The sequence below is a fragment of the Carex rostrata genome, chromosome 9, assembly GCF_964058835.1.
Source record: "Carex rostrata chromosome 9, lpCarRost1.2, whole genome shotgun sequence".
Lineage (NCBI taxonomy): Eukaryota > Viridiplantae > Streptophyta > Magnoliopsida > Poales > Cyperaceae > Carex > Carex rostrata.
This window is the reverse complement of record NC_135926.1, coordinates 3931156-3945794: the sequence shown is the minus strand read 5'-3', so window position 1 is coordinate 3945794 and position 14639 is coordinate 3931156. Positions and strand designations below refer to the sequence as shown.

The 14639-nt window shown below is 31.0% G+C and overlaps 1 protein-coding gene across 1 annotated transcript; it reads left to right on the top strand.

The window, feature by feature from the left end:
* The first annotated feature begins 7015 nt into the window (after positions 1-7015).
* On the top strand, positions 7016-9578 carry LOC144559467 (sphinganine C4-monooxygenase 2-like). Its single transcript, XM_078308492.1, has 2 exons — positions 7016-7284; positions 8837-9578. Exons 1-2 carry the CDS (start codon positions 7069-7071, stop codon positions 9383-9385), a joined length of 765 nt encoding a protein of 254 aa, XP_078164618.1. The 5' UTR covers positions 7016-7068; the 3' UTR covers positions 9386-9578.
* Positions 9579-14639: the final 5061 nt, after the last annotated feature.

The window sequence follows — 14639 nt, the reverse complement described above, 5'->3', positions numbered from 1 at the left end:
TTAAATAGATTAATATAGCATATTTATACCTTGTTTCCAAATCACAGTTGGAATGCAGACCGAGCGAGTAGAGCCTCACCAAGGAAGGAATCGACTCGGAGTATCACACGTGTGATACCTCTATCGGTTATCCACCAGGACTAACCGGAGAGCGGTTTATTTCTTCTGCCAGAAATACCGTAAACCGCAGAATTATGCAAAAACACTATTTACGGGGAAAAAGACGAAAACCCATAAACACGAATTTTCGGTTGCTTAGTTTCATCAATATGCAAAACTGACATACCGTGAAATTTGGTAAAATACTATTCATCGATCCCGTAAATATACTTCACAACAACTCGCAAGATTATACGTCAACTACGTATAACTTTCTTTTCTCAACCGAAACACTATTTGGGAGAGAAACCGAGAAAGAGAGAAAATACCGATTCGATTCTGCACGAAACGATACGTGTGAATTAGTGATTTTTCTCTCTCCCCTCCACCCCTATTTATAGGGTTTAGGGTCGGTTGCCAAAAGACCAAAATGCTCTCCAAGTTCGGCCTATTTACAAGATATGTCATTGAATGGATAAGGATGACATGTCATGTGGATAAGATCGATGACGTGTCATCTGGATATGATCGATGACATGTCATGCGGATAAGGACGAATCTAAAAAGACCCGAATGCCCTCGGCCCGAATACAAATAATATTCGTATAATTATTCTGAACAATTATATATATTTTTCTTGCGGTTGTTGTTTCGGTAATTTATACAACGTGTCCTGCACATTTATAAATTAACCGGTTAACTTTTATACAACGTGTCACACACGTTTATAAATTAACCAATGTTTTTGCTTGTTATTTTTACATAACATTTATAATTTAATTATAACACGTATAATTAATTATAACCATCTTACTATTGATCATAACCAATTTATAATCAATCACAATAAGATTCTCCGATTAACTCCTATATGGTGTGACCCAATAGGATCTGTGTTATGTTGGTAAATAGAGTTAAAACTGTTTTAACTTCTATAATCATGAGCGGCATCTGGCAACACATCATGACCATCCAATTACACAGATGATGCTGTACTGTACAATATCACGATCCAGTAAACAATTTACTTGTGTCTGTTCTTCTGTCTCATAGTTATCAGATCAGTTTCAAGGTAAATGTGTGTCATCCTTGCTAACTGTATCTTTTCTTGACCTTGAGTAGATTATCAAATATAATTACTCTTGTAATTATACCGCATGCAGATAATCTAACTCTACCAAGGGGCCCAGTGATGTTATAGCTCGTATAGAGATACGAGGGACAAATAGTATTCTTGGTAAACTATCACTTCCTCAGCTAAGCTATACATATGGAAAAGCTACCGTTATGACTGTTTTTTACAGACAGCAGTGGATAACAATCACACATACATATTTTTCAGTGGGAACGATAAATACCTCATACTGTAGAACTTGACACTGAATGAAAACATAAATGACACGAACACAATTTTATTTAATGTTTCATTCGGGGTCTGTCAAATACCATGTTCCTAGAACATGTATCTATGTGATTAAAATGACATCTTGTGTCAGGTGGTTTGTAAAACTTAACCATCTTTTAATCCACATACTAACCTTATCGCGGTAATTAGTGTTCCTGCTAATTACCTTGGTCAGTGACCTTTTAAGAGTATATATCATCTATATTATGGAGTTTCACAATTTCAGTCATGAACTCGAAATGATCCATAAATTCAATAATACTCAAGGCAACAAAATAATATATAAATAAACATTCAATTCATGAACAAAGCTTTATGATAATTTATCGTATTATTGACTTCTAGATTATTACAAACTAACAGATAATACCCATAATATTATTATGATTATCCCAAGCAACACCAATTTATTGTCATTTTCTGATAATCCTCTGAAACTTGCCGGTATCAAATTCAAACCGGACAAATCCACAATCCTGCCCTTAGGTAGATGCATCATCCCCATAATTGCACTGAATATAAGCCCAAAAAATCCCCTAACAATGGTGCTAAGAAACTTGAAAAATGCAGAGATAACAGAAGCTACAATATAAAAGATTATCCTAACTACATATTTGCCGATTGTGCTGAAGGTGCTCGCAATGAAGTCTACTAAATCATCAATTACAAATCCATGCGTTATGAGCAGAAATGTGGTCCCTCTAAGAACAAAAAGTGTGGTTACTTGTGTTAATGATCTCAAAAACCACATTATAAGCTTGAGAATCATCTCTTAATTATTTCCCACTGTGTTCCCCCTCTAATGTAATTTAGGTTTTTTACTGGGAACATTTTATTTTGGAAACTGGAAAACTACATTTAGGAATTCGATAATGTTATAAATATAGAGAGTTCATGTAAAAATAGAAAGGTTTTTCTTTGACAGTTTTTCAATTTTACAATTGAGTACGATTTTCAGGGTACTTGCTAAATTTTCAACTGTCCAAAAATATAATATTTCGTATTTGAAGGTTTCAAGTCTGTATCCTTCATATACCTAATTTAGGTGGATAATGTCCAGACAGTATAGATATATACAATATTATATATAGTACTAAATTTTATATTTGTACATACAGTTATATAATATTTAATATTATGATGACATTTATTTATACAATACTCTATAAAAAATATTAATTTATGACAAGATTGATTTATACCACATATTATATAATTTTATGAAATTAGCAAAACAAAAAATTAAATTGATCCTAATAGTTACTATCAGGATCAATTGTTTCAAACAACTGGTCCTAATACTATCAGGATCAGTTATTTCGAAACAACCGATCCTGATAACTCCCTAGGGTTTTTATTTTCATTCCGCGCCTCTCATTTTCAACTTAGCAAAAATCAAACCCGCCTCTCAACTCCTCCGTCTCTCTCTCTCTCTCTGTCTCAGTCTCTCCCTCTTCTAAGGTTCTTATTTTCATTTCGCACCTCTCATTTTCAACTTAGCAAAAATCAAACCCGCCTCTCAACTCGTCCGTCTCTCTCTCTCTGTCTCCGGTGCCTCTCAACTTAGCGATCTCTGTCTCTCTTTGTCTCGATCATGTCAAAAAAAAGGTGAAGAAGACGAAAACTGACAAGGATGTGCCATCCATCTCTTCCAAGTTCATGGAATGAGATGAATGATGATGCCTCGGCTTATGCCCTTAAATTATACTTAAGGTACATATTATTTATTTCCTCAAATCTCTTATGTACATTTGAGCATCTTTTGTATTTTTAATTTACACTAAATTGCAGTATTACAGTTCATGGTTTCAATATTTTTTTTTTCATTTGAGCATGACTTTTTGAGATTATTCCATCGGTGGTGAAGAGGTACACTTTGAGGTATGCTAGCTAGGTTTTCCTTGTCTTTCAATTTAAATAATACATGTATCGAAGATGCACAAGCAAACAATTAATGATATAAATATTTGTTCAGATTTTGAAGTTTGCACTGGTGGAGACAATAAAAGAGGGAGTGTCATACATGTGGCTGAATTTTATTTTGCTATTGCACCAAATTTCTTCAACTATTGTACTTCTTTTTGTGTTTCATGAATTTTATTTTGTGTTCTTAATTGGTTTTGAGCTCCAATAAATCAATGGTAAATAAAAAAATATATTTTATGCTGGCCAGCAAATATATATGGAAGCTGGCCAAATAAAAAAAAATATTTTTTTAGATCCAATATAACATCAGGATCGGTTATCAGGATCAGTTGTTTCAAACAACCGATCCTGATAGTTACTATTAGGATCGGTTATTTAACCGATCCAGATTAGTGTAGTATCAATATCGCCTTCATCAGGATCGGTTGTATTCCGATACTAATATGCGTATATAACCAATCCTGATTCCATATTTTCCACTAGTGATTCTAAGTTGTTGTTTGCTTTGAGTTAACTTATTATCTCTGTGTTAGATTGTTTGTGTATAGATAAACACATATTAGTGTATAATATATAATACCTAAGAACTTGACTGGTTAAATAAGTTATAAACGAGTTGCGATTCAACTCGAGTTGATAACGAGCTGAGTTCGAGTTGGCTCTACAGCTCGTTATTATCATCCCAACTCGAGTTGACTCGCTCGTTTATTAAATGAGCTGAGTTCGAGTTGAAGGTAACTCGCTCAAATTCGGCTCATTTACGGCGCTAATTTCGGAGATAACAACAGTACTATTATATATTTATTTTTATTCCAAAGTTGGTTGTACGCCAATTTTTGTATGAGGAGGGTTCAAATGCCCCCATTTTTTGTGCCTCCATCATGCCTCCATTTTTAAAAACTTTAATAACTCAAAATTTAAATCTTAAAATTCAAAATAAAACCGTTAGATATGAACTATATCATTTTATCTATGCACATGTAAAAAATTATGGCATTTCAACTTTGTTTTGATTGTCATCTTGAGCTTGTAAAAATGTATACAAATGTGGATAATTTCTAGACGTTGATTTTTCAACTTATTGATTCATATAAAAGCAAAATGTGATAATTTTTTATGGGCACATAGAGAAAATAACATAGATTACATCTAACGGTTTTATTTTGACGTTTAAGTTTTAAACTTTAAGTTATTTAAGTTTTTTAAAAATGGAGACATGATGAAAGCACAAAAAATAGAGGCATTTGAACCCTCCACTTTTTGTATTGGATCAAAGGACACGTTGTAATTAACAATGCAAAAGGACAAAAGGTAGGGGATTCATGATTAAAATATATGGTCCCGGAGGAACCGAAAGAAAAATAATTTAAAAATATCAAAATAAAAATGAATATTGCAATAACTTCAACGTTATTAGCACCCGTTTCTAGGTAGCCAGCTCTGTATGTGTCACAATCAGTAACGACCATATAATGTTAAACAATTTTAAAATTGAAGAATAGGGAAGGATCCATAACTTTGAAAAATTAGCAGCATGTAACAGTTATACGTATACCATGCAGAAACAAATCTAGAACTGTTCTCTCTCTGATTTCATATATAAGGTTTAGTTCTGATTTTTGGAATCGTCGTACGTAGGTTAATTTGACCTCACCTTTCACACATACAAATTAATTAATTTTGCTTATATGGGGTTGAGAAAACTGCCTTTCCATTCAAATTTTCTTGCTCTCTTGTCTCCACACAACTTCTGTTGTTGTTTATACTTCCTATTTACTTATTCGAAATGCATTTAATTATCAGCCTCTCCAATTCAGAGACGGAGCCAAAAAAACACAAAATATATATATATATATATATATATATATATATATATATAGAGTTAGGCTGGGGTGCTATGGATAGCATAGTGGCCCTCTATGCTACGGCTCAATATTCGAGTTTTCAAAATCCAAACGGTCGATCCGAACCGTTCATCTTATTCTCCATATTAATATCTGCTTGAAGACCAAATTTTACATTTTTCTGAATTTTTTTACTATTTATTAAGTATTTTACAAAATTGTTGATCCAACGGTGGCTGCACAAAACAGTAAAACCGTTGGATTAGCAATTTTCAAAGTGGCTTAATAAATAGTAAAAAAATTCAAAAAATTATAAAATTTGGTCTCCAAGCAGATATTAATATGGAGAATAAGATGAACGGTTCGGATCGACCGTTTGAATTTTGAAAACTCGAATATTGAGCCGTAGCATAGTGGCCACTATGCTATCCATAGCACCCCAGCCTAACTCATATATATATAACAGGGTCATGAAAAGAAAAGAAGCATATTTTAGAAGAAAAAATATTTTGATATCAACAATGGAATGGGATCAAGCCACTCAACTATTTTGATATCAACAAGAGGTTTTCCATCTTACTTTGAATATGCGACCTCCCATACAAATAGCATTATCTTTACCACTTGATCAAATTTTCAATTTTAACATCATCCATACGAATTATGTAATCAATGACAAACACTCCAGCAGTTAATTTGTTACATAATGCTCAATTTGAAGTATGAAATGATCACAATATTCTTGGTTGTTTATATTATAATATTTGGAATATTTGTTATTTATGGCTTTTTAATTTGTAGGAAGTTGATGATTTTCTTTAAAAAACATGCACTTGATAAATATTCATAATATATGATATACATGCTATTTTTTTTTTTATGTCGTATTCTTTATTTTTTTTATAGAAAAATATAGTTTCAAGTAATTAAATTGGCAAGACATTTCATTATACATAAAAGAATATCAAACATTACGAAAGAAGAATTATCATTAAATTAAAATTAATGTTGGAAATTAGAAAGTAATACAATTGATCGAAATATTTAAATAAAGATAAATTCATTCTGGATATCATGATAATTTTGTATTTAAAATTGAGCATTGAGTAGTAAATTAACTAGGAAAACAAACTTCAAAATCAAGAATAGAAAATAGAATATATATATATGACTCGTCAAAATTAACACTTTGAATCAACATTTGTGTAATGTCATGGGAGGCAATCAAATTTTTGACTTGTGGCGAGTTGACACTCGAAGTTTTATTTTTGACAATCATCCTTCCCTACAAATTGTGCAATATATCATGATAATTAAGAGATAAATTTGATCATGATATTATATTAAATAACTCGAAAAATAGAGAATCATGAGTGCAAAACATTGGGTCGTCAAGTATATATATCAACATCAACAACTCTAATTTGTCTTGAAGCATGCTTCTTTCATGTTGAGGTAAATTTGTAAACTCTTTCTGAATATTTCAAGTAACAAATGTTACTGTAAATGTGTTTGGATCATATATTATCATATTGGGTCAAAAGTTGCAGGTCAAATTAATAAGAAATGTCTAAGCTTAAAGGTAAAATTAAGTAAAACAATGGATTGGAGCAAAAGCCGTCATTTAGAACCAGTTGAATTCCTACCTTTCGAAAATGCATGCGCAGCGTATCATATTAAAAAAAGTGAAAGCTATGTAAACTGCTCTATATAAGCACCAACCCTCTCATTATCTCTTCGCACTTCAAAACCTAGCTAGTTGCATTTCACAACTCTCTACTTAATTTGTTTTGCATGGATCCCTCAGATGAACTTTTGGCAATATTTGTACCAATTGTGGTGTATTGGGTCTATTCTGGAATGTACATGATGCTAGGCTCATTAGATCAGTATAGGTTGCATCCTAGAGAGGATGAAGCGAAGAAGAACTTGGTACCAAAACGAGATGTCGTTAAGGGAGTTTTGCTTCAACAGCTGGTCCAGTCTGCCGTCGCATGTCTCGTGTTCATGGTAAATTTATCAAACATTATGAGATTATATATCTTGTACTTTAACTGCTTTAATAATAAAATTAACTTATATATAGTACGTGGGTCTTCTGAAGTTTCTTAATAAAGCAACTTTCATATTAAAAGAAAAAAAAATTAAATACGTTGACAGATACTCCGGGCTGCATTCTGAATTTCTGATATCTGTTGTTACAGGGACATGCATACATATATAGATGATTCACAACATAATCATATAAAATTAAGACGCATATTATTTCAAATTTCAGCCAATTTTTGTGCCATTTTCATAATTACCATGCAGCTTTTCTTTCTTTTTTGTATATCGCATTTGATATATATTCTGAGAAAAAGGAAACATGCAAACTAGTATTGACGAGTGAAATTGGGTTCTTCATGCTTTGGCCAAAAGACAAAATTAGGAATCAATCCTGTTAGTCTACTATTAATTTACACTTTTCACCTGTTTACTGAAAACAAAACGATATAGCTAGGTTGATTCTTACTTGTGTTGAGCTGATCCTACTGTGAGTATATATGAATACATCAAATCCTACATGTTTTTCTCACATTTTTAAATAATTGAATAAATTATAAAGAAGCTGAATGTGTTGTGATATATAAATATATAATTATATTTAATTACACGTACGACTATATGCTGTTTTTCATTTATGATTGTTAATTACTGATTTAATAAATGACGGTATCATTCAAAACTTGTATTGTCTGTAAGAATCTAAATAAAGCTAAGAAAAAAATTATATACCGGATATTTCCTTCATAGAATAATTGAAAGAAAATAAAGTGTATAGAATTTGTCTCCAAAAAAAATATATTACTAAAATGAAGTGCGTTTATATATATAATAGAAGATATATATAGGTAGCTTGCAATTAATCTTAATTGTTATAGGGGTCCAAGCTGATACGAAATGTCTATCATCACCAAGTGACACAAGCATGTGCATGCATGAATATCAACTTCTTATATGTAGCTTCCTTCATTATAAACAGAGAGAAAGCAGTGCAATTAATTAGAAGTGGTGTACAACTGGTCACTAGGTGGATGGATGTTTTCATCAATAATTCACATTCACAAAAAAATTGATTCTCTTCTTCAAATTCCTAGCACATGCAGTTGCTGCTACGAGTCACTGCATGACGAATGGCACTCTAATTTTGGTTCATTGGGACCCATTAGTCAGTAACTCGTGACAGGAAAACTGTGTCAAAAAATATGTAACAAAGAATTCCATTTGTGATATATTACATTTGTGATTAGAATCCATCACATTAATATATCTGTATTTATATGCACACATATGATAAGGCAAGTCAATTACTTCTCCTTGTGGCTCTTCCCTTTTCAATCGGTTATTAATTAATTTGATTGCAAGTTTGCAACCACCAATAATTGAAAAAATAATAACTAAACAACTAATGTGTTTTCATGATTTTGACATATTATTTTTCCTAATCTCCAATTACGTATTTACTTCTCTGCGTGCTATCATTAAAAAATAAAATACATATCATTTTTCTGTTTTTCAGTATACTGGAGAAAACTCTCAAACTTCTCCTATGCGCCAACCATCCCTACTTACTGTGTCAGGTCAATTCCTCATAGGCATGTTTGTGATGGATACGTGGCAGTATTTCTGGCACCGGTACATGCACATTAACAAGTTCTTGTACCGGCACATTCACTCATGGCATCACCGGCTTGTCGTCCCTTACAGCTTTGGCAGCCAATATAACCACCCGATCGAAGGCCTCCTCCTAGACACCATCGGTGCGGCCCTCTCATTTACACTCTCCGGCATGTCCCCTCGTACTTCAATTTATTTCTTCTCTTTTTCTGTAATAAAAGGGATCGACGACCATTGCGGCTTTTGGCTACCGGGAAATGTATTCCACTTGTTATTCTGGAATAACACAGCTTACCATGATGTGCATCACCAGCTATACGGAAATAAGTACAACTTCTCACAGCCATTCTTTATCACATGGGATAAGATACTTGGGACCCACATGTCATACACTCTTGTCAAAAGGGATGGAGGGGGCCTTGAGGCTAGGCCCGTTAAAGAAAGGTCTTAACTCTTAATTGTGTATACCATAATGGAAATAAAATGTTAATTATACTGTAGAAGTTTTAGGCAAATAAAGTAAATGCAAATGGTTTTTCATCTAATACGTACAGATTGAATCTTAATTAGGAGTGATTGTACCGATTATGTAAGGTGGACAAAAATGTTATAAGAATATCAAATCTTTTATGTTGTTATTAATAGTTTCATTTCATATATATCTAGTATGAATTATGTTTTCTTTTTCTTTTTCTTTTTTTGCATCGTAATATGAATTATGTTACGGTCCTTCATGAGGTGTAATTAAAGGCGCCGCTGCTTCGGTTTCAAATTTTGATTTCCAAAGTTCGAACCGTTTATCAGAGTCGCATACAATCTATATATCTAGATCTTGTAGGATAAATCAAATTTTCTTCATTTTAGAGTTTTAGTTCTTATCATTTTTTTTCTAGTTTTTGAAAAACGCTCAAATTTGATATGGATATGATCAGGATACAAATTCTGGTGCGGTTTGTAGTGATCATATATTTTATTTTTCAAATTATCCAAATTACCTAATTATAGTATTCTCACTAATTTATAAAAATTGTAATATAAATATACTGTTTATATTATTAACAAATTAAGTCTCAGAATCAATTTAGATATTAATATCAACTTCCTGCGCTTGAAGTATTAATTAACTCGCACATGTAGCTAGCAAATGAAACATCGAAATTTTCTATCCAACGGATTACAATCTGCACCGGGACAGAATTAGATGCACACAATAAATTAATCTTGTAATGTACCAAATTCTGGTGCGCCTTATTTTAGTCATAGGACGAAAGATGGATGCCTCCTAAAGAAGAGAAGCAATAGGTCAAGTGGGTCATTTAATTGAATACTGTTTTTTGTCCTTCTTTGACCACTTGACCGTGTAGCAAATAAATTCAAAACTTTCAAGACTAAAATATATATAGAGGTTGGCAAAGATCAAAGTGGTAGTTCTTGAGCTTTGGTGCTACTAATTCGTTTTTCAATTTTCAAAGTTTAAAATATCGATCTGAACCGTTTAAGTTGATCTCTATATTAAAATGTGCTTGGAGACCAAATTTTACATTTTTCTGAATTTATTTACTATTTATTAAGCCACTTTGAAAATCGCTGATCCAACGGTGACTTCTGATTTTACTGTTTTGTTAAGCCACCGTTGGATCAGTGATTTTCAAAGTGGCTTAATAAATAGTAAAAAAAAATCAGAAAAATGTAAAATTTGGTCTCCAAACATATTTTAATATAGAGATTAACTTGAACGGTTCGGATCGACGTTTTGAACTTTGAAAACTGAAAAACTAATTGGTAGCACCAAAGCTCAGGAACTACCACTTTGATCTTAGCTAACCTCTATATATATATACTAGTATCATGCCCGTACGTTGCAACGGAAACATATTATAAGATTGAATAGAATATGAAGAGACTTTTTTATTTGACATTCACACAAAATTAAAAAAAATAAAAATAAAAGACAAATTGAAAAAAAAACATAAATCCAAATAATAAATAAAAATAAAAGAAACAACAACAAATGAAAAAAAGAGCAAATATAACATGATTTTTTTTAAATATCATTGCGATTCAATATCTAATTTTCTCTACAAGCGAGATAGATCATTAAACAATTTAGAGAAGATGATATGTAAACAAACAAATTTGAAAAATATATAATTAAATGATTCAAATAAGGATTTTCCCTACATATATATTCTTCATGAAAATTATTTTAACAGTAGAAATATATGTACACGAAAGTTTTAGATGTTATTCATTTTCTCTTCATATCAGAAAGATTTATTACTTTTGTCAGCATAAGATCTAATATTCATCTATTCACAAAAATACAATAGCCATAAACAAAATACAAAAAAATATGATTGTTTCTATTTTCATTGTTGAAACTATAGAGGAAGAGGAGAAATGAAGGAATCAAATCCTCTGCCCACTGGTGGGCAGAATTTTCCTGCCATCTATGAAAACTAACCAATTCTGGTCTGCCACGTTTTAGATCTCTCAATGATGGTTTTTACAATAATTAAATACTTGGTCCGTCATTAATATTTCTAAACATAGAAAAATTGACTCAGTCAACAAAAATAGAAAAAAAAAATCCAGTTTATCTTTATGAAATCTCCATTCTTATATTATGATACCACAAGTAAAATAAATTTATAACAAATTACCATAAGATTTTTTTCTATGAAAAAAAATGTAAGTTATATAGAAGAGAGTTCCAATATAATAAATTTTACATCAATTTGAGTTATAAATTTTTAAATATAAATGAAAAAGTAAACTTTGAACATTTTATAGCACAAAAATTTTGCCAGAGAATTTTGAATTTTAAAATTATTATTAAATAATATAGAAAAATTGATTGAGTACGTTAGATTTTCAAAGATCTAGAAGGCTCTGAGTTAGTGGTTTGAATTAAAACTTTTGAACCAAGTTAGTAGTTCAGATTCAAACTTTGAAACCGAATTAGTGGTTCCGACTTAAACTTTGGACCCAAACTACCAACTCAATTCCAAAATTTAAATCCAAGTTACCCACTCAGCGCCTGCTATGCCATAAAAAAATTCACGTACTAAATCTATATTCTTATATTATTGAAATGTGCTTGGAGACCAAATTTTACATTTTTTGGAATTTTTTTACTATTTATTAAGCAATTTTGAAAACTGTTGTTTTGTTGTGAACAGTAAAAAAATTTGGACCATCGGATCAGCGATTTTCAAAATTTCTTAATAGTAAAAATATTCCAAAAAATGTAAAATTTGGTCTCCAAGCACATTTCAATATGGATTAAATATCTAACGGTTCGGATCGGTCATTTGAACTTTCAAAATAAAAATACGGCGTGAAGTAGAAACGCGTTTTACTTCGCAACTCACCGTAGCCCATCTATATATATATATATATAGAGAGAGAGAGAGAGAGAGAGAGAGAGAGAAAGAGTGGCTAATACCAATTAATTTTCTGATTTTTAAAGTCCAAATGTTAGATGTGATCTCTATATTGAAATGTACTTAGAGACCAAATTTTATAATTTTTGGGAAATTTTTACTATTTATTAAGCTAGTTGTAAAATCGCTGATATTAATAAACAGTGAAAAATTTATGGATCATTGAAAACTACGATTTTAAACTGAATTAATAAATAGTAAAAAAATTCCAAAAAATGTAAAATTTGCTCTCCAAGCACATTTTAATATAAATTGAATGTTGAACGGTTTTGATCGATTTTTTAAACTTTACAAATATAAAATCCGAAATGTTTGTTCCACGGCCTAGGAATAAACATTTTGATATCAACCAACCTTTATATATACATATATAGAGAGAGAGAGAGTTGGACTATGGTACATTACAATGTATATGCCTCTCTTGTACATTGGATTATAAATTGGTGGATTCGAAGTTCAAACAATCAATTTAAAGAGCTCAACATGTTCTCCATATTAAAATGTGCTTGGAGACCAAATTTTATATTTTTTTTTAAATTGTTTGCTTTTTTTTGTGGTCCAAAAATTTCTGAAAAATAGTGATTTTCAAAAAATTTAAACAAATAGTAAAAAAGTTCCAAAAAAATATAAAATTTGGTCTCCAAGTATATTTTAATATGAAGAACATGTTTAGCTCTTTAGATTGATTGTTTGAACTTCGAATCCATCAATTTATAATCCAATGTATTAGAGAGGACCACAGCTCAACTCTCTCTCTCTCTCTCTCTACACACACCCATGTATCATTTATATTAATTTGTAAAATTAATACAAATTATCCATGTAACATTTTTTCCCCTTTTTTCAGAGTTTTTAGCTCCTCGTATTGGCATTGGTATTTCTTCTTTTTCTTTTATTTGGTCATTTGTTTCAATTTCATAATCTTTCTAATTATACATGTTCTTGTACAATTTTTTTTCATTGTTAACTAATAAAAGAAAAGGGAATCTAATTATACAACTCCACTTTTTCTCTAAAATACAAAGTTACTGTTAGAACCTATGTATTTAAATAGAAAGTTACAGTTAGAACTTTGTATATAAATACACCATGTAAGATATGTGTAAAGAGAAGAAAAAAAAAAAAAAAGGACAATCAAATACACAAACAATGCATTTTTACTATAAGCCATTTTCTCTTTCTCCTCTATTTTTTTTCTAAAATTCAACAAATCAGATTCCTGTCCCACTTGGTAGAAATTATGAATCTATCCCTACTTCTACCAATTAATTTTGTGAGCAATAGCGCATGTTTTTTTTAGTAAAGGTTGGATATCAAATCACCCAACTAATTAATATTCACAAAGAATTGTCCCTTCTGGATTTCGAACCTGCAACCTCTCACACAAAAAGTATTGCATTTGTCACTGGATCAAAGGCTGGTTCTCGGAATAGCGTATGCTTGTGGTATATTTTGGTTATTTAATTTTTGAAGTACCGAAAAAAACTCTCAAATTCCTCTCAATATTTATTAAACCTAAGATTTCTTCGAAATCATCCTAGTACCTTAATTATCGCCAAGACTTCGTATACCATTTTAATTATGAATTCTGCTCACCATTTTTTTCCAGAAGGAAAATTAATTACACAATTGATTTGGATCATGTGATATACCAAATGGTTAAATATAATCAGTTATATAATTTTTATAGCAAATGCTATAATTTGAATTAACCAAGAGATCGATTAATTGCTTAAATCTTTATTTTTATTAATTTGAGATTTTTTTTTCTATTTTTTCTGATTATTTTTGAACGATCGTATTCCATATGCATATTATTTTATTTTTCTTACTATATTAGGGTCATCTTTAAAAAGCCTTAAAAAGTAGTAACAATATTCTAAAAATCATAAAATTAAGTATTCTACATATGTAGATAGCATTAAATATTTAAATGTTTCAAACTTCAAAAATTAAAAATCGAAGCCAGAGTAACATACCTCTTTACTTAATGAAGCACCATGATGTAACTCTCTGTACTGTAGTAATAAGCCGAAGAAAAATGTAGCAATGAGGGTAACGAAATTGAGTTATTGTGAATGCAGGAGTTAATGAAATATTGTTGACACAGCAACTTTTGTCTGTTATCTAATTCACTAGTGCATACGATGATTGCACGTGACATTAAGTGATGAGGAGCTTTATATCTATACAAAAGTAATGAAATGTGGCCCACGGGCTATAAGGCAAAAAAATAAAGAATATAATGGCATGGGCCGA